The sequence below is a fragment of the Ambystoma mexicanum genome, chromosome 2p, assembly GCF_040938575.1.
Source record: "Ambystoma mexicanum isolate Mex_15411 chromosome 2p, UKY_AmexF1_1, whole genome shotgun sequence".
Lineage (NCBI taxonomy): Eukaryota > Metazoa > Chordata > Amphibia > Caudata > Ambystomatidae > Ambystoma > Ambystoma mexicanum.
The window spans coordinates 445,030,678-445,049,660 of record NC_090923.1 but is presented as its reverse complement, the minus strand read 5'-3'; the positions used below and the strand labels follow the sequence as shown (position 1 = coordinate 445,049,660).

Below are 18,983 nucleotides of genomic sequence, written 5' to 3'. Positions count from 1 at the left end.
TACCTTCGAGCAAGTCTGATTCCAACTTTGGGTTTCCTCTACCACCTGGGTCTGATGTCATCATGCATTTTTCTGGTACAAACATGTGATTGCTCTAATTTGTTGCCATGCAGCCAGTGATTGTAATTTGGGGACAACATGACCGACTCCATCAGCGTTTTGGACAAGATGTCACAGAATCTCAGCTGGTGGTCCCTCAGAGACAATCTTCTGATAGGGAATTGTTTTTGCTATCTTTAGCTGCAGGCCATAGTGATAACAGATGCCTCATTGTAGCTTTGTGAGCACACCAAGGTGACCTCATGGATACCAGTGGATAGAGGCCAGATAGCACATTGGCTTACTGGAAATAAGCAATAGGCGCCTGGCCTTGATGGCTTTGGTGGCTTTTCTTCTATCTATGCATGGGAGGTTAGTCCAGATCTTGACAGCCAGCACAGTGACATGTACACCTCAACAAGAGCTGTGATGTGGGATCGGCATGGGAAGGTGTGCGACTCCAGCAACATTTCCTTGTTTTTTGTAAAGGACAGCTTCGCTTTTCTGGATCAATTTTGTCATTTTTGGTATAGCTTGCTACTTGGGCGCATAGCATTCGCAGGGTTACCTCACTATTTGTATATTGAAAATGTTTATTAGTTTTGTCAGGTGTATCGACCCACGTTCAAGTTATTATGCTGCAACATTTGGTGCTGTGGACTTAGAAAATCCAAGATGGCCGAAAAGCCCACATTTGCGCCAGAACCCACCCGCGCAGTTTTTGCGCACACCAAAATGGTCGCCTGACCTGCCACCCACCAGTGCGAGCGTGATGGGCCAGAAGCGCCATGGGCGAAATCAGTGCAAAGGAATATGGTGCTGTTCAAAATCTGTCTTAATTAATGTCAAAAATTGCTAAAATCATGGGCACGGAACCACCAGACAAAGAATCCAACTTCTGGTTGGGTGTTCTACATTACTCTACTGCAGAATCTCCATTAATACAATGTTAGCAATGATCATATGCTATCAAGTAAAATCCCCTTTTTGAAATGTATTAATTCAAGACAGCTCCCAAAAATGGGTGCTGTACCGGCACTTGACACTAACCGGCGCTAGCGATCTAAACTCTGACAGGAGACTGGTATTTCAGGAGCTGAGATGGAACCTGAGTTAGCTGGAAACTTGAAAGCCTTGCTGGTTAATGAGAATTCTTAACACCTACTATTCCCGGGCCCTATATTAAAAGGCAGTATGATTTAATTAAAAGTTCAATTGGCCTCTGACCATGGGAAACATTCACACCTGCCCTTACCAGCAACAGCACAGGAGATCACATGGTCGTGTTAATCAGATGCAGAGTGGCACCCTGGTCTGCTGACCTCAGTCAACACACTAGACTCTTTCTACTGAATAGGATATGCTGATTTGAGGTGTAATTGTCAACAGTTGCTCTGGGGGAAGGAAAGACATTTGATCTCTGAGTCAAGCCAAGTTCCCGGGGGCGGGGACAAGCAAATGGGTGTACTGAAGGAGAGGCAAATGTATGTTTTATTAAATTGCTTATAAAATATTGTATGAAGCTGACAAAAATGTACAATTTGGGGATTGTTAAGATGAAAAATGTACCTACAATTTGAGACGAAACTCAACTCTGTAAGATGTTCTGAGACCGAACCCCGGGATTTATGAATATTGTGGGTACAGTGTTTATGCTAGAAATATGATAACTTATAGTAATATGCTCAGGGACGGGGTGTACCTACGTGGAAGATTGGATGAAAAACCAACATGGCGAAACCCACTAAAAAGCGCAAAATGTTGTCGTTTCTGAACCCAAGATCGCAGGAACATGGGGCTTGAACAGAGAACTGTATTAAATTAATCTGGGATGTGTACATGTATTCTTAAAAACTTGTGTACCTTGGAAACATGTTTGATTATGAAAAATTGGGTTCTCAGTAAAAGCAAAGGGGTGTTTCTTCAATAGATTGTAAAATGTAGCAACACTCTGACTCACAACTCTGTTCTCCAGTGAGAGCACAGAAAATCATTTAACCTATCAGGACCCTCAGAGGGTTGGGCATAGAAAGTCAGCCTTCCCACCCACTTTCAGAAGACATAAAAAGAGCCACTGAGACCCAGGTAGACTACACTTTCCACTTTCTTTCGAAGCACTTTGCAGGACCAGACAATATCCAAAAGGACCACATCCAGAACTTAGACTCCAGATAGATTCCAGAACTTTGAAGCAGAAGGCGTACTGCAAGCTAAAAGTATTCTCAGCTGGCCTTACAATTTTGCAAACTGATTTACTCCAGACTTCCAAGGGGCACATCAGAGTAAAACAGCCGGGCTGTGCTGTTTGATTCTAGCCAAGAACTTTCGCCAGAACCAGACCCAGAGAGCAGTGCTGTATCCAGAACCGCAGACCAGACTGCTGTGCAGTGCCGAGAACTTTTGTCAGAACCAGAGATCCAGACCAGCAGAGCAGAGAGAACCGCAGCTAAACCTGTTCACCAGATCTGTGACGAGACCCATTCCTTTCAGAATTAGGAGTGAGTATCCAGCCAGAGCTGTGCAAAACCAATCTTAGTTTAAAATAATCTAATTCAAACCATTTCCACCTATTTAGAACTGCATAGAAATTGTGTGTCCATTCTGTGATTTCAAACCTGTGAAAGTGTCATTTGTCATTTGAATCTTACTTTATTTCTGAGAATCTACCTCCACTAAATTGTCTGTATCTTTTGAACCGCACGTCCTAGGAGCAAGATTTAACTTTCATTTTAAAGCTAAGGACCTAAGCTTTCCAACAAAACTGACTTTCTACTCCTTATAGTTTTTCCGTAATCACGCTCGACGCACTTGAAAAAAGTGCCGCGAATTGCAATATGACTCAACTTCTTCACCTGTCAAAAATAGCGGTCTTTTGCTTCCATTGCTGAAATTCGTTTTCAACCTGATAATCCCTCATGAATCATTGCTAGTTTTGACCTGAACTAATTCAAAGTAGCTGTCACTTACCCTGAATCTCCTAGAGGGAATTAAAATCATTTTTAGCATATTTTCACTTTATTGCAATCACATTAAAAGTATTTCTGCATGTTTTAAAAGCATACCGGTTGCTCCAAGCTTGCTAGGGGGGAACTAGAATTTGTATTGCTTTTGATTGTATTCCTGAAAACCTGTGTGCTCTCTTTTCCATCTCTTTATATTGCTTAGGGGGGGGGGGGAGTGAATTGTCAAAAGAAAAAGTGATCATATTATCTCTTGTTGAAACCATATCAGTTTATTTCTGTGCTGCATTCTTTTCCATCATTGCATTTCCTTGAAACCATAAAAGTATTCTCAGCTACCTTATCCTTTCTCTACCAACTCCTAAGTAATTAAAAAAGTGTGCTAGTGTAATATTATCCATTGTTGATCACTGTCATATTCATAAGTGTGCTATCAAATATTAACAAATATTAATGTATTCATAAGTGTGATTATTTAAATATATATATATATATATATATATATATATATATATATATATATATATATATATAGTTTAATTTTTCAAATAAATCTTTTAATTTGCAAAACAAACCTACTTCTTGGCTCAGTGAGGTCAGGGGGATTCAAAGAGAGGGGCGTTATACTGGGGTTTATCATCCAGATCTATGAACTTGTCATAACAATATATAAATAAGGGCTTCCCTTGGGCATCCCAGACTAGGCATTGATTTAGTTGGAGTGCTGAATTGAAGTCACTTAACAGTTCCCATGCACAAATACAAATCAGACAGTCACCATTGTGATTGGTACAGTTTTGTTTGACATTAATTGTTGATCGCTTACCAATTATTTTATCCTTTTAATCTGAGTAATATTCATAACCGTTTGTATTTGCAGCAGTTTGTTTATATAAATAGATTAATTATCTGCATCAGTTTTGGTGCCCAATTTATATTTCTCATGTATTTATTATTTCAGAATTTCATCCAACACGTGTTTCGGTCGTAAATCCTCTTTCAAGGCAGTTCTAGTTCTGTAAACAAATACATATAGATCAATTCATTATTGTGATCATTTAACTATATACTTTTATAAATGTATTGTATGTATATAATCAATTCATATAATAATAATTTGCAATACAAGTGTATTATCCCATATTGTTGTTCTATTGTAATCCTCGGAAAAGATTACAATGTATACCAGCAAGAGGCATGCCGTTATTTTTGATGAGTGGTAAATAAGTGTGCTCTTGATTTGGTATTAATAGGGTGTTACTGTTGTATTTCCCGTTTCAATATAAATTATTTTATAAAGTGGAATTTCACTACACGTAGTCTAGATATAATTCTATTGTCATTATATAGCCCCTAGCCAAAGTTGGAATTGCTGCATGCAGTCTCCTGAGGGAAATAAAACACACGCATTCGGGTGTGGTACATTTATTGATTTAATATTGTGCTTGTGTGTGTTTACATGTACTTAGCTTTCTTGGTGGATTATACAATTCAGACCAACATGGGACTAGAAGGGATGTAGAAAAGAAAACACTGTGAACATAGCATCCCCTGCCCAGGAGTGTATGGAGCAGTAGGGAAAAGGCGGCATGGGCGTTCACCGTGACAGCCCGCCCCGCGGTCTCACGGCACAGGCCAAGAAAACAAGCTGTCCCGGGCTGAATATGCCATAGGTGACCCTGCAGGTGAATAGCACAGCCGGATATAACAGTTCAATGGTGCCTCCAGAGAACAAGCTTCATGTAAGTGCAGCCATCTTGTTGGCTGCTCAGCAGTGCCTCTCGTTGGGCTTCTTTTTGGGTGCTGTTATATGTATCCTCATATCGGTTCCTTGTACTGAATTCTTGTTTAAAACAAGCATTGACAAAGCATATTGTTTTGGCTCTTTTATCTTCATTAGATGGGCATTTGCCAGACACTGCCATCAAATGAGAAGGATGTAGACACTGGTCATATCTAGAATTGAGAACAATTGCATGCATATTCCAACCATTTGGCAGCTGTTGCCATCTTATGAACAGATGTGCCTGACAAATACCTATTGCATGCCTACACAAAGTCAGAACTGTGCCGATGCTGGTTCAAGGTGGCACTTTGCTTTAGGTGGGGTATTACACAGATTTGCGAATCTGTGAAATAGTAACATTCTCCTCTTTTTATTAAAAGGCTCATGCTTCCTCATTTTATGCTTGCTTCCTTTTTCTAGGTTCCAAAATAGACCAATAGCAATGTTTGGGTCTTTTCACAGGATTTTTACTGCCATAATGTAAACATGTTTTTGAATGTGTAATTACACTGTGCTGTATTTTTTTAAGTTTCTGTCATACCAAACCTTCACCAAATAGAAGCTAACAAAAATAAATAAATACAAACTTATTGTGTGAAAACCTAGGAAACGAAACAAAAGCAACCCTTGAAAGCTTTTCACTTCAAAAATGTTTATTTTGTAGTCCTCTTATTTAAAATAACACACATCATAAAGTAGCTCCTGTCTTCCTTGTAATTATTTGTTATACATTCGTGTTTAGCCTCATTTGTGTTAACATCTGCCGAACTGGCACCGTATTATATCCCCTTCTTCTTCAGTCACGCGAGGTAATCTGGCAGCTTTGTTAAATGACATTTAAAATGTTTGAGCTAAGTCAGAGGATCGTATGAGAATTCCTTTTACGATCGACCTCCTCCTTGAGTTCCTTTGACTGTCATAGATAATAGTCATTACTTCGAGCCTCCAGTGTGAAGGGTGCAAAGATGCAATTGCAAAATACCATTCTATCACACGTTTCAATGAGTAAAGTATTATTAGTACAACTAGAGTAATATATAATTTAAACAATTTGTTTCCTTTATAGCTGGTGCATGCTTTGAAAACGGTGTCTGTGTTCCACGTCCGTGTGGTCGATTTTAAATACAAGTAAGTACTTTTGCTGTTAAATAGTTTAAACTAAAATTTTTATTTTGTTGAAATATTGTTAGAAAGGTATTTACTGATTATTTGTTGTAGCATTATGGAAAGTTTAAGATTTGAGCAAATGTGTATGCTGGAAATAGCAACTTATACTGCCAATGTTGATAGTGATTCCTAACTGCCAGATGAGAAAGTTGTTGTACAGCCTCATTTAGAAATTTGACGGACAAAGAATAGGTGTTACTCGGGGGCTGGCAAGCAAATGATGTTTTATTCACCTGTGAAAACCTGCATTCTATGCCTGCTGCTGGCACCTGCTGCCGCAATCTGACATTTACCTTGCTTCTCTCATCGCTCGTCCTTTACATTCATCCATCTCCACCTACCCTCCTTGCCCCCTTCAAACCAAAACACACACTCTTAGCCATTTGCAGTTGTTCATAGCTGAGTATTAAAGGGAATATTCAATGATGCTTTGGGGCGTTAATATGTGGCAACAGCTTTTAGCCATCATTATAGGCTCTTGTTTCACTTGCATCTGAAAACTGGGGCTGCGAGCTGATAACACTCAGTGCGGCCCATTGCAGCCTGCTGCAGCAGTGAGTATTGCTTTAATCACATTTCCCACCATACATCATTACAATGGTGTCTCATATTGTGTTGCAGGCAACTTTGGTATAGCTTCTTCTCACCCACTCTTACTCCTACACCTGTTACCAGGCATGCATGCATCCCTGACTAGCAGAAACATCCTTGCTGTTTTCTTTTAGGTCCTACCAGACAACATCAAATCTGTTAGCGGCTCTACTATCAGTACCCGAACTTTAGCAGAAGCTACTGCACCAGCTAGAAAAATCAGGTGGGTGTGGGAGCTGGTCAGTATGGCTCTTACTTCATCTACCTGTAATTTAGGTTATATGGGTTTGAAAATGTCATAGATGGCACAAGAAAACACCCAACTCTTAGAGGAGGTTTGCAGGTTTTTAGTGAAGATATTTTGGGTTTTATGGCCATACTGCTTCTCGTATAATCGCACCTCCTCTCTAATCCAGGCATCCTAAGCTCCTGGTTAGTGTATATCTATTTATTTTTCTTTTTTTTTTTCTTAAAGTGCGTTTTTGGATGACTAGCATCCTTTTCGCACTAACATATACCAAAATACATATTTTACATTCATATTATTAAAAAACATAAAAAGAACAGTTCCTAAAACTGCCCTCATTTGAAAACAGAGTTAAAACATCTTAAAAACTGTCACCATTAATATTCATTATCGTTTTACATGCTTCCTCCCACACATGCATTGCCGCTGTGGTTAATACTGAGGACTCCGCTCCAAACTGACCACTCCAAAATACATCAGAAGTCGGGTCAATTTCTTTTTCATACGTTGGCTTATGTATGACTCCTAATTCTTCACATTGTAGTGTCTGGCAGACTCTATGGTTTTCCCACAGTGTCTACATAGCCTTTGGTGTCGAGGAATGCCTCTCCAATGCACCCGTGTTTTCTAACAGCTTAATTGTTTGGAGCCTAACTGACGGCATAAACCTAGTCATTATCGGGTATTGTTTCTTTATCGGGTACAATTTAGGGCTATTTCTATCAAATTATTGTCTGACATAGTCCCTAAATTTCTTTAGCGCACCAAGATGAATCAAAGCAGTATCTATATTATCAGTCCTTGCTTTTACAGGAATTTTGGCCAGGTTGAATTCTAACCATGTCTTCGGAATTTGTGTATTTCCGATTTTAAGCATGTAGTTTGTTACTCTGGTCTCCAGGTCACTAAACCATTTGCTAGTCTCATATCTACTCGCATGTTGGACAGTAAGCGAAAGTAAGCTATCTGGGCCTGCTAGATCGAACTTTATTTTTGCCCATAAATTACACAAGGCTACTGACCACAGCATGCCCAGATAAGCGAGCCCCAGTTCTAGTCTGATCGCCTGTACAGGGGTACCAGGAGGTAAGCTTAACATTGATCGCAAAATCTTTCCTTCTAGTTTATTGATTGCCTCTACCCATTTCCAAAGGAAAACCTCCAAGGCATAAATGATTGTAGTAACAATAGATATTTTGTACGCTAATATTTTTACTTCAAGGCATTTACCCCCTTGTGCATCAATCGTCTTCCTCAAAACTAGCCATCTCCCCCATGCTTTTTGTGTTACTTCCTCTAGATTGGCAGCATTGAAAACTTTGCCCTTATGGTGATTGCCAAATAACGATAGCTATTGGTGGTTTCTACTATTTCTACCCCTAACCACCAGGCGTTATGTTTATTAGCAAATATCATAATCTTTGTTTTTTTGATATTTGGCTTCAGTGACAACTCCGATGAGAAGGTGGACAAAGCGAGAAGTGAGTGCTGTAGGCCCACTTTGGTCCTGTCAAGGATCATCATATCATCTGCATAGGAAATGCATACTAGTCTGTTATTACTATATTGCGGTGGGGGTGTTGTGTGCTTCCACCAGTCTTCTTGCCAACAGGAAGCGGTAGATGTTAAGGCACCCTTGCTTCAAACCCCTCCGAGTAGGGATACTGTCTGAAAGGGCCCCATCCTGTGATAACCTAATTTTTACTGCAGTATCTCTATTCAGTGCTTTTATAAAATACAAGAGAGAAGGGTCTATTTCCCAATCCTCTAGCATGGTCCACAATTTCCCTCTGTCGACACTATCAAACGCGGACGAGTAGTCCATGAAACAGGCAAACAGAGCCAACCCCAGTTTAGCTTCTAGGTCAGATATCTGTGTCAACAGGGTCCAGATAGGGTGAGTTGTTGAACACCCCTTTCTGAACCTTGTTTGATGATAGGTAAGTACAACATTTTGGGCTACCTACTCCGTGAGTAGTTCCAATAGGATGTTGGCAAATACCTTCCCCCTACAGTCCAGCATTGCCAAGAGTCTGTAGTTTTCTTGCCTATCTCTCTGGCCTTTTTTGGAACTCAGGGATCAGAATATCATCTTTCCATGATTCTGGGATCACCCTAGTACGGCATATCTGGTTCCATGTGTTAATTCAGCCGCAAAAATATCATGATGCAAAAATATCAGCATATTTTTGCAGCGAAATTCACACATGGACACTGTGGAGTACACCCCCGCAACCCCTGCTGCCACATAATATGCCCAACAAAAATATCGCCTATGGCGAACCAAACGGCCATATCTACGGCAATATGGGGATATTATGTAGTGATACTGCATATCTGTAGGTACATATATTTTAGTGTGCTAGCCCAGAGCTCAGGATCACTTTTCAAGGTCAAGTTGTTTAGGCCATCCAGACCCGTGGCACTGGATGATTTTAGTTTCTTGATTCTCACTACTAAATCAACTGTTTTGCTGTATTCATCCCACTTTGCTATTTTGCATGCCACGGGCGACCTGATATAGATTTTCTGGGCACCGAAAGGAAATTTTAATAAACTCTATCCAATTAGCCTCGGTTACTGCAACTATTTCCTTCTGCGCTCCGGGCAGTCCCTGAGCCTTCTCCAACCAATGCCAAAACATTTTTGTGTCATTTACTCTTATTAGTTTGTTCAGGTATTTCCACCCTTCATCATCACAGGAATTCCTGTGATTGCAGAGCCATAATTTTTAATTGTTCCATTCAGCAGTTATCAATTCTTTAAGGTCTACAGGGGGCCCTTCACATTTTCTTCCCAGTATCCTAGTAGCTGAGTTCTTCTTTCTTTTTCCTGGCAATGAGTGGGTCAAACCGCCATACAGGGCGTAATACATTTTTATGCACCCCTTTCTTGCATGCTACCACTTCAGTGTATATCTATGGTTTTACCCTCTGTATGCTAAAAGACTAATGGTCTCATCACAAGATGGGCGGTATCCCAGTGATAAATGCATCGGGATACCGCCCAATGCTATTATTGTTACCACAGTTCGGTCTGTCGCAATTTGCGCCGGATCGTGAGTTGCGGTGGTGCTGTTAGTCAACATTTATTCGGAGTCCATAGGACTCTGGGGCTTTTCGTCGCTATTACCGCTGGCGAAAGTCGGCAGAAAGGGGATGTTTTTACCTCCAGCAAAAAGCTGGAGGTAAACCTCCCACTTTCCACCCAAACACTGGATTGGGCGGAGCAGTAACGCTGCAGCAATAATGTTACTGCCACATTTTTACCGCTCTGCCCAACCCCTGATGAGGCCCTCAGTTAGCTGAGGTGTGAACCTGAAGGCATCCAGCAGTATCTGTCTAAAATTATCTCAGGGACCTTCTTACTTTCCCTATTCCATCAATGGGTTCGTTTTCTGAAGGGAAGTGGGACTGTACCTTTCAGACGTTCAGCCCAACTGTCTCTTTTCACTCACGTACATTATTTCCTCTACCTCTCGATCTGATGGGTTGGTCTCTTGTCACTCTTCTTCCAATCCCTCATTACCCTACCCCTCCTCTCTCACACTCTGCCTAATCTGCCTCCACCCTTTTACTATATTACCACTTCCTCCTCCACACCCCTACTCCACCCTCCAACCACTACTCCACCGTTTGGGGTTGATTAGCTGGTAGTAAGTGCGCTGAAGAGATATTATATGATTTGACCCTTTGGACAATTGTTAATCTAAACTTTCAGGAAGTTTACCTGTTATGTGTTTGTCTTGTACCTTTAAGATCCATAATGAGCAATGGCCTTGTTTACATTTGCTCTGTACTGCTTTATATTTACAAAATGTTTAAAACTCTTAATTGGGGGCATCCATTCACTGTTGGGGAGACACTATTTTATCAGTTAAATTACTGTTGAAGAAGGCTTTTCCCTGGCCTGTCTAAATTTCAACATGCATTTGTGGAGAGAGCTCACCTTACTGACCTCACAGGGGGTGGCTCCCCTCTGGGCAGAAGGAACGAATTGCATAGATTTGTCAAACACCTTTGGCATTGTTGACCATGAAGCCCTCTTTAATATCCTCACCATGTGCGTGGACTTCCACTGTCTTGCAGTGATTTGCCCCCCACCTTTCCAACAGAGACCAACTCATCTAGAGGGGGTCCTGGAGATAGCAGACTTCCAAATGACTTCATGTGATTTCCTGTCCTCTTCAACCTCCTTTTGGTGGACTTAATGACTGATGAAAGCCCTTGTTGCATCTTTTTTCTGACAAACATATCCTTGGAGTGAACATTGTTGCAATTCTTGCGTTTTTCTTCCCTGCTAAAGTATCCAGAGTGCCTACACATATGTCTTTTATGGGGTTGAGTTTTTGATAGCACTTTTTATTTGCATTTTTAAACATAATATTTAACCCTTGGTCGTAATCCCCCCCCTTACACTCCACCCCCCCAAAATCTAGTCCGGCAAAGGTCCATAGGCAAAGATTGTTGCCCTAGGGCACTCTGTTCCTCAGTGGTAGGGATCAATTTCTGTGCTTTCCCCTCCTGGTCGGAGACCCTGGGTGCCCCAGTTTCTTTTTCCTCCATCTGAGCTTACTCTACTATGCCGAGAAATCGCATTTGCCTCGGGCACCAGGCCCCCTTTGATCCAGTTTGTAAGAAGTCCAGTACTCTCGACCAGTCTGCACGATAGGCTCGGTGCTCTCCCTGGAGGGAGTTCCAAATCTTTCCTAACCATTTGTGTTCCATTGGGGGATCCTTCGACTTCAACTTTTGAGCCAGCGCTAATGCCCCTGCCATTGTCAAGATAACATATACTTTCCTGTCAGCTTTCGAGGGGAGGTCCTCCAAGGTCCCATCTAGGCTTGGGATTGCCAGGCCTCTATTGCCTCCAGCCCTCACTCTCAGTATTTGAGCTATCGCCTCGTGTATGCCTCCCCAGAACACGCCTAGTTTGGGGGAGTCCCACCATATGACACTCCACGTTCCCTCCATTCTGCACTTCCTCCAACAATATTTCGATTCCCTCTGGAACAGTTTGTGGCATTTTACTGGAGTTAAATGCCATTGAAAGAACAATTTTATCTACATTTCTCGTATTTGAAGAGATGTCGTGAGTTTAGGGATACTTGCCCACAGTTTTGCCCACTCTATCTCTTTTATGCGCCCTGTGGCCAGCTCCCATCTTTTCATGTATGTCCTTTGAGACAGGTGTTTGGCTGATTTTAAGTGTGCATATATCGATGTCACCATCCACCTGTTTCCGGGATCCGTGGTGAGATATTTTTCAAAAGGTGTTAATTGGTGGGTTGCTGCATCTCTCATGGTTGGGTGGTGAAGCCAATGTCTTATTTGTGTGTAATGGTATCTCTCCATCTGTTCCAGTGCGAAATCCGTTTTGCATTGTATAAATTGCTTCACTTGAGTGTCTTCGAAAATGTCTCTGATTTTTTTGGCATCCCCCTTCCTGCCACTTCGTGAAATCAGAGGTTTTATACCCCGGGTGAATTGTGAGTTGTCAAATATCAGGGTGAATGGGAACGGGTAGGATGTTATGTGCGCCTGCTTAATGGCCTCGTCCCACGCATCGCCCGCCAGGGCGAGAATTGTACTGCTGTACATCTGGGCCGGTCTGTCCGCCTTGGGTTTCCAGAGTATCCTTCCCAGGTCTTCCCCTGCTACAGCTCTATTCATTGGCCTCCAAATCTTATCCCGATCTTCGTTCAACCAGTCCTCTATGACTCTATTCTGAGCTGCCAAATAATAGGTTTTAAAGTCTGGTTCGCTCAGCGCTCCTCCGGATATGGGCCTCTTCATCACCCTGGTAGCTACCCTCCGAGTTCTGTTAGTCTAGAGAAATCTTCCAGTGATTTTTTTGGGTAGTCCTAAATAGGTCAGGTGAAACATGGACTGGGAGAGCCGAGAAAAAGTAAAACAACTGGGGGAGTATTACCATTTTTAGCACATTTATTCGGACCCGCAGTGTTATGGATTCGGGGCCCCAATCTATCAATTTGCCTTTGAGCTTTTCTATTAGGGGCGGGTAGTTTGGTTGGTACAATTCCTCTATGGACTTGGTCAGTTTGATCCCCAAGTAGGTTATGGTCCGTTCCACCCATCTGTACAGGTAGCCCTTTTTGAGATCCTGTTCTTCTTAGTGTGGTAGTGTGAGGTTAAGAACCTCAGATTTATGCATGTTTATTTTTAGACCCGCCACCCCTCGAAATTGGTTAAGTTCACTCTCTATTGCCCCCAGGGAGATATCTGGTCGAGTGATTGTCAGGAGCATATCATCCGCGAAGGTGGCAATTTTATGTGTTGTTCCCCATACGTAATTCCTCGAATTTCTTTGTCTGCTCTCACCGCCGCCAAGAACATCTCCAAGTGGAATGCGTAGAGTATGGGTGACAAAGTGCACCCTTGTTTGGCACCATGCTTCGCTACCACTGGTGGTGATACCTGGCTGTTTATGTCCAGTCGAAGAAGGGTGGTTGGTAATTGGCCCTTACGCTATCGATAAACTTATGCCCAAATCCTATCCTCTCCATGATTGCGAACAGAAAACCCCACTTTACCCGATCAAAAGCTTTCTCAGCATCTAGGGCCATGAGAAGAGCAGGGCTTCCTTTCTTGTGCGCCTTTTTCAACCAAATGTGCTATTCTTCTAACATTATTGCAGGTTTGGCCCCCCCTGACAAACCCAGATTGATCTGACTGGACCAAGCGAGGAAGGATTCGGTTGAGTCTAGTTGCCAGAAGTTTTGTATACATTTTTGGCATCAATGTTGATTAGGGCGATTGGGCGATACGATCTGCAAACCGTGGGATCCTTCCACTTTTTCGGAATAAGAACTACCTTTGCTTCTTCCATGGATTGCATAATGGCTTTATCTGCCCGGAATTGATTAAATAAGTTAGTCAGGTGGGGGTAGAAGCGTCTCTTTGGGGGTCTTCTAAAATTCATCAGAGAAGCTGTCTGGTCCTGGGGTTTTGTGAATGGGTATGCCTTTATCACAACCCGGATTTCCTCTTCGGTTAAGTCCTGCTCCAGGACCTCTTTCTTCCACCGTTCATCTCGCCAGATCAATTCTTTGTAAGTAGGTGTCCTGAGCCAATGGGGAGGGGTTATCTGAGCTGTAAAGTTTAGTGTAGAAATTAACACGCTCTCTCTCTCAATGTCCCTGTTGTTACAGCTAATCTTGTCTCCACCCACTTTGATTTTCAGGATAGTTTTGTCCTTCCCCCTCCTTCCCCAGTAACGTGGCCAGAAACCTGTCCGACCTATTGGCTTTTATGTAATATTTCTGCTTCAGCGCTTCTATGGAGCATTCCACTGTCCTAGTTTGTATTAAGTCCAGTTTGCCTTTTATAGCACTATATTCCTTTTTGTTGTGCGCGCTCAGGGTCTTCCCCATGCATGACATTGACTGCTTCAGCTTAGCCTCTAATTGCATTTCCTCGAGCTTCCATTTCCTATCTCTCCTTGCTTTGATGGCAATGATTTGACCCCTTATTGTCGCCTTGAAGGCATCCCATCTAATCTGTGTGTTCATATGTTCTATTCTGTTAGTCTCAAAAAAGGATCTTATCCCTTCCGTTACCTCTTTGGTTAATACGACATCTTTAAACAGGGACGTTGGGTACCGCCATTTCCACAGACCCGGCAGGCCTCAATTTCTTTTTAGTTTTAGTGTAATGACATTGTGATGCGGATGTAAAATTGTGCCCACCGTGATCCCCACTGCTCTGCCTAGGAGACTCCTGGATACCCACATGTAATCAATCGTGGATTGTGTGCGGTGAACGTGTGAGTAAAATGTGTAGCTGTTTCTATCACCCTCCAATTCCCTCCACGCATCCACCAGTGCTAGATCTTGTATTTTTCCCCTAAGCTCCCCCGATCCGATGTTTTCCCTTGTGCCGGTAGCACTTTGTTACTTCAGTTCCTTTTGGGGTCCCACACGATATTGGAATCCCCTATTAGAATAATGGGCTTTTTGCAAATTTCTCAAGTCTGCCTAATGCTTTCTGGATAAATGCATCCTGCCCTGAGTTGGGGGCATATATTGTCGCAACCATGTAGGCTTCCCCACTCCCCATCAGGCCCACTGCCAAATATCTCCCCTGGTCATCACTATCAGTTCCGGTCTGCATCAAGTCCAGACCGTCTCTCAGTGCCAGCAATCCCCCCCTTTCTTATTGGGTTGTGTGGCTTGAAAGAGTTGGGTGTACCCCCAAAATCTGTTTCTTCCTCTGTCGCAGGAGTGAACATGTGTTTCCTATAGGGTTACTTTGTGAGGACGTTCCCTTCCTAAGTATCTTTCTATTTATTTCTGTTTAATTGGGGAGTTTAGGCCATTGACGTTTAGGGATAAAAGTGTGAGATTTTTACTGCTGGCCGTCATTGCTTGGGAAGTGGTTTGTGAGATGTCTGGGTATCGTTCATCTCTGGTCCTCCCCGTTGGTCCCTCCTTTCTCGTCCTCACCGCCTTCCCGAAAGCTCCCTTCCCCCTGTCCCTCCCCTCCCCCGTCTGGGTGGATTCAGTCGACCTCTAGCCCGACTCAAATTGGTGTCTCGAGCATTGAACCCGTTAATAAACCCAGAACTGTCCATTGCAGGTTCTCCCAAACCCATTACAAGGTCCCCCCCCTCACTCCCCACGGGACCTGATATGTGCCCTCTTATTTTTGTGCCCTCCCCAGGCGATGTGTAATTGTATAATTGTATAGGCCCCTACGAGGATGTGTGATCACTCTGCGTTCTTTGCGGGAGACATGTTCTCCTAGTGTTCCCCTAGGGTCGGCCCCTTGAGGAGTGGCTGTTATTCCCCCCTTTTGGATCTTTTGGACCTCACTGTGGACCATTCCCAAGGTCTGCGATTGCTTTGTTAAGGGTCCAGTGGGCGACCCCACAGCCTTTGTTCATCTCCAATTCCCAGGATGCCCTCTCCTTCTTCGAGTGAAGTTATTCTGTGTTGCTTCCTTTGCCACTCAAAGAGGAGGCCAAATGGGAAAGCCCATCTGTACCGGATCTCTCGGTCCCTCAAGAATGCTAGGATTGGGGCCCTTTTCTTCCTCTTGAGGGTTGATTGAGCTAGATCCTGGTAGAGGAAGATTTCCGAACTGTTAATTGTAATCTGCTTAGCCTTCCTCGCCTTAAGGAGTATTGTTTCCTTGGTTGTGTAGTCCTGTAGTGCTGCCAAGACATCCCTTGGTCTTGTCCCTGGTTCTTGTCTGTGGGGGCCAACCCTGTGGATCCTGTCAAACTTTATCTCCTGAGTTGACTCGGGGTCCAATGAGCCCCATGAGGATATTCTTGGCAACTCCTGGGAGGTCTTTGTCTAGTGTGTCCTCCGGGAGGCATTTAATGCGGATGTTGGACCTCCTGGACCTATTTTCTAGGTCCTCCTCCTGCAGCTCAAGATTGTGAATGGCCGCTGCCAGCGTCTCCAGCAGTGTGTCAGCTCTCCTTGTGTCCTCTGTCAACTCTTGGCTAGTCCTTTCATTCTTATCCACCCAGTCTTCCATTTTGTTTGTCTCTATTTCTTGCAGTACCTGAGCTAGATCCTCTCTCAAGACGTCCATTTGTTTTTGTACCATAGAGGTTATCTTGTCGCCAAAGTCAATGAAGAACTGCTTGAGCAAGGATTGGGTCACCGGGCGCTCTTGCTCTTCCTGCGTGGATTTGTCTCCTTTTCCTGGGGCAGTGTCTGTTGACCCCCAGCGGAGTCCAAATCTCTGGCCCAGAATTTGGTAAGTGCCCCCTCTTGGGCTTTTTTTGGGGCCTTTTTGGGAGGTTGGAGGGGTCTTTCCCCCTTGACTTTGACATGGCCACTAGATAAATGCGAGTCAAGGTCCTTGGGTTGGTCACCGGTGTTTTCTGGCGGTTGACCCTCAGGTCGCAGAGGGTCAACGTTGTATGGGTTGCTCCTCTTGCGGTGAAAGTGACCACTCTATGTTCCAGTGGTGGCCTGATACTTCGTGCGTTCTTTCCTTGCGCCCAGCTAGTGTCTAGCCCTCTGCGTTCCCTGGGCCTGCTGTGGGGAACCCCCGTAGGCCCAGGCGCCAGCGCGGGTGAGACTAAGAGACACGCTGTGCGCGGGGAGACCTGGGTTGGGTAGGCTTCGTTTTCATAGGGAGGTCCCTCTGGAAATCAGTGGATGAAGTAGGTGGGGGGGTTTTCTCGCCTCCGTTTCCGCTGTTAGTCTCCACAGGGGCCGGTACTCCTCTGCTGTGGCCGTGCCAAGATGTCTGCTGCCCTGCCTTCCAATGCCGCCATTTTATGGGATTGGCTCCTCCAGGGCCTGGCTCCTGCGCTTTCCAGCACCGTTCAGGACTCTTGTCATGGTGTTTGGGGTTATTGAGGGAAGGTTAAGCCCCTTTTCTTTGTCTTACTTTGAGCAGTGACGCCGGGCCCTGCAGTTGCCTGCTCTCCCCTACAACGGGGTTGCTGGGTCTTCAGGACTCTGTGCGCACGGGCCTCTGATTCCTTCAGGGAGAGGGTGCCCATGTGTGTGGCACTTCTCTGGCTAGTTCAGGCTGTTGGAGCAGGTCCTTGGGGTGAAGGGGGATCTCCTCAACGCGCCTCTATGGGGCAAGGGTTGCAATTTTACGGTGCCAAAATGTTTTTCACCCCCTCTTACTTGTTTGGTGGGGATCACTCGTTCTGCCGGGTGTTCCCCTCTGCTGCGGTTACTCTGTTGTTGATGGATAGCCCTATCCTCGAGTTCCGTGCTGTCAGGGCATTCTGAGCCGAGAGGTGGTGGAGCTCTCGTTCCTCGGCTCCCACCCCGTTCCTAGTAAGGGTCGGATGCCTCCCGCACTCAATCTGCTACTGGTCTGCTCTTCTTTCCCCAGCGGGGATTCCCGTCCTCCAATCTCGCCGCTGAGAAGGAGAGGGCAGTCGGGCTGTTTCCTCTTGTCACCCCGCAGCAGCTCTCAGTCCCAGTGGTCCGCCGGGTAGCCATTACGCTGTGCTTGTCTCCTGCACCCAATCCCTCACCCACTGGAGGTCGGGTCGGGAAGCAGGTGCTCGGCGATCCCGGTCCGTGGAGTCCCCCTGCTGGTATGCCCCACGCGGCCTGCAATACAGAGCTAGTCTCTTTCTGCTCCATTGCTGCTTGTGGTGTCAGCGGGATGACAGCTGCTCTCTAGATGCTTCTGTTGCTCCTTGGGGGACTATGGTGTGTCTCTCGTGCCTGGGGAGGGCTTTCTTAGTAGATTAATAAACTTATGACGGTCCTGTGTGTCGGAGGGACGCCGGTCACGGTGCTCTCGGCATCGTGGCCATCTTGGAATCAATAGCATTTTATAATAGTTAGTTGTATGATTGGTTTGTTTAATATAACCTATATATATATATAGATCCTTCATTGGAATTTTCTTTATTTTGAAACTTGCGTACTATTGCTGTTTGGGTTACTACTGTCTCACATGCACATCCGTTCTAAGAGTGAATCATTCCCCCAGTTAAACAGCGACAAAAGGAAAAGCAGATATCTCTTGACTGTGCCTCTTTTACCTTTATTAGCCTTTACTCATCCTTGTACTCTTGCAGAGCAGTAGTCTTTTTGTCACAGTATCCAAACTGCAGACAAAGGAAAGTACTGCATGACAATACCCAGGATATCACCAACCATGTTACTTGCCACTGGAGCCACAGGTGGGGAGACCAATATAACTCTGTCTTCAATTATGGGGAAGTTTATGGGATACTTGCAGTCCTCCAAAAAAAAGGTCTACCGAGCCGACATCAAGAATAATTTTCAGCCTTCAACTTTCCCTTAAAAGGATATGACCTCAAGCTCTGATCCAGTGAAGAATCCTAAGCCACTGGACCCCAAGCCAGAATGAAAACTGGTGCTGCAGCCATTTTGAGGAGCTAATAACACAATGTTTTAGAATTGTCCAGAGGAAGGCTTAACCCGGAAGGGACCCATCTGGGGAAATTGAAAAGATATATTCCCCTTGGTAAAAGTTGGAAACCTCCACTCTTTGAAAAGGCTCATATGGAAATTGGGCAGATGCATGAGAAGACTCAGGGGAGATAACCTTGGGGTGTTTACTTAAAAAGAGTCACCTCAATGTATTTGCAGTAAGACACCCTTGTAATTAAAGAGGAGGAAGATGGTTGGCACAGGGAGATTTAGGGTAAGAGGTAAAAGTCAGTGGACTCTTCAGGAGTCATTACTCTTCTGCATAGGGACACGATGGGG

General features: G+C 44.2%; 1 protein-coding gene across 3 annotated transcripts in view; it reads left to right on the top strand.

Annotated features, from left to right (window-relative positions):
* The window catches only part of EOGT (EGF domain specific O-linked N-acetylglucosamine transferase), a 728,283-nt gene that overhangs the window by 583,776 nt on the left and 125,524 nt on the right, over positions 1 to 18,983 (top strand). For all 3 annotated transcript variants that reach the window (XM_069643797.1, XM_069643799.1, XM_069643798.1), the window contains one exon: positions 5,852 to 5,913. In XM_069643797.1, the coding sequence (XP_069499898.1) occupies positions 5,852 to 5,913 (62 nt within the window). The remainder of the gene's footprint in view (positions 1 to 5,851; positions 5,914 to 18,983) is intronic.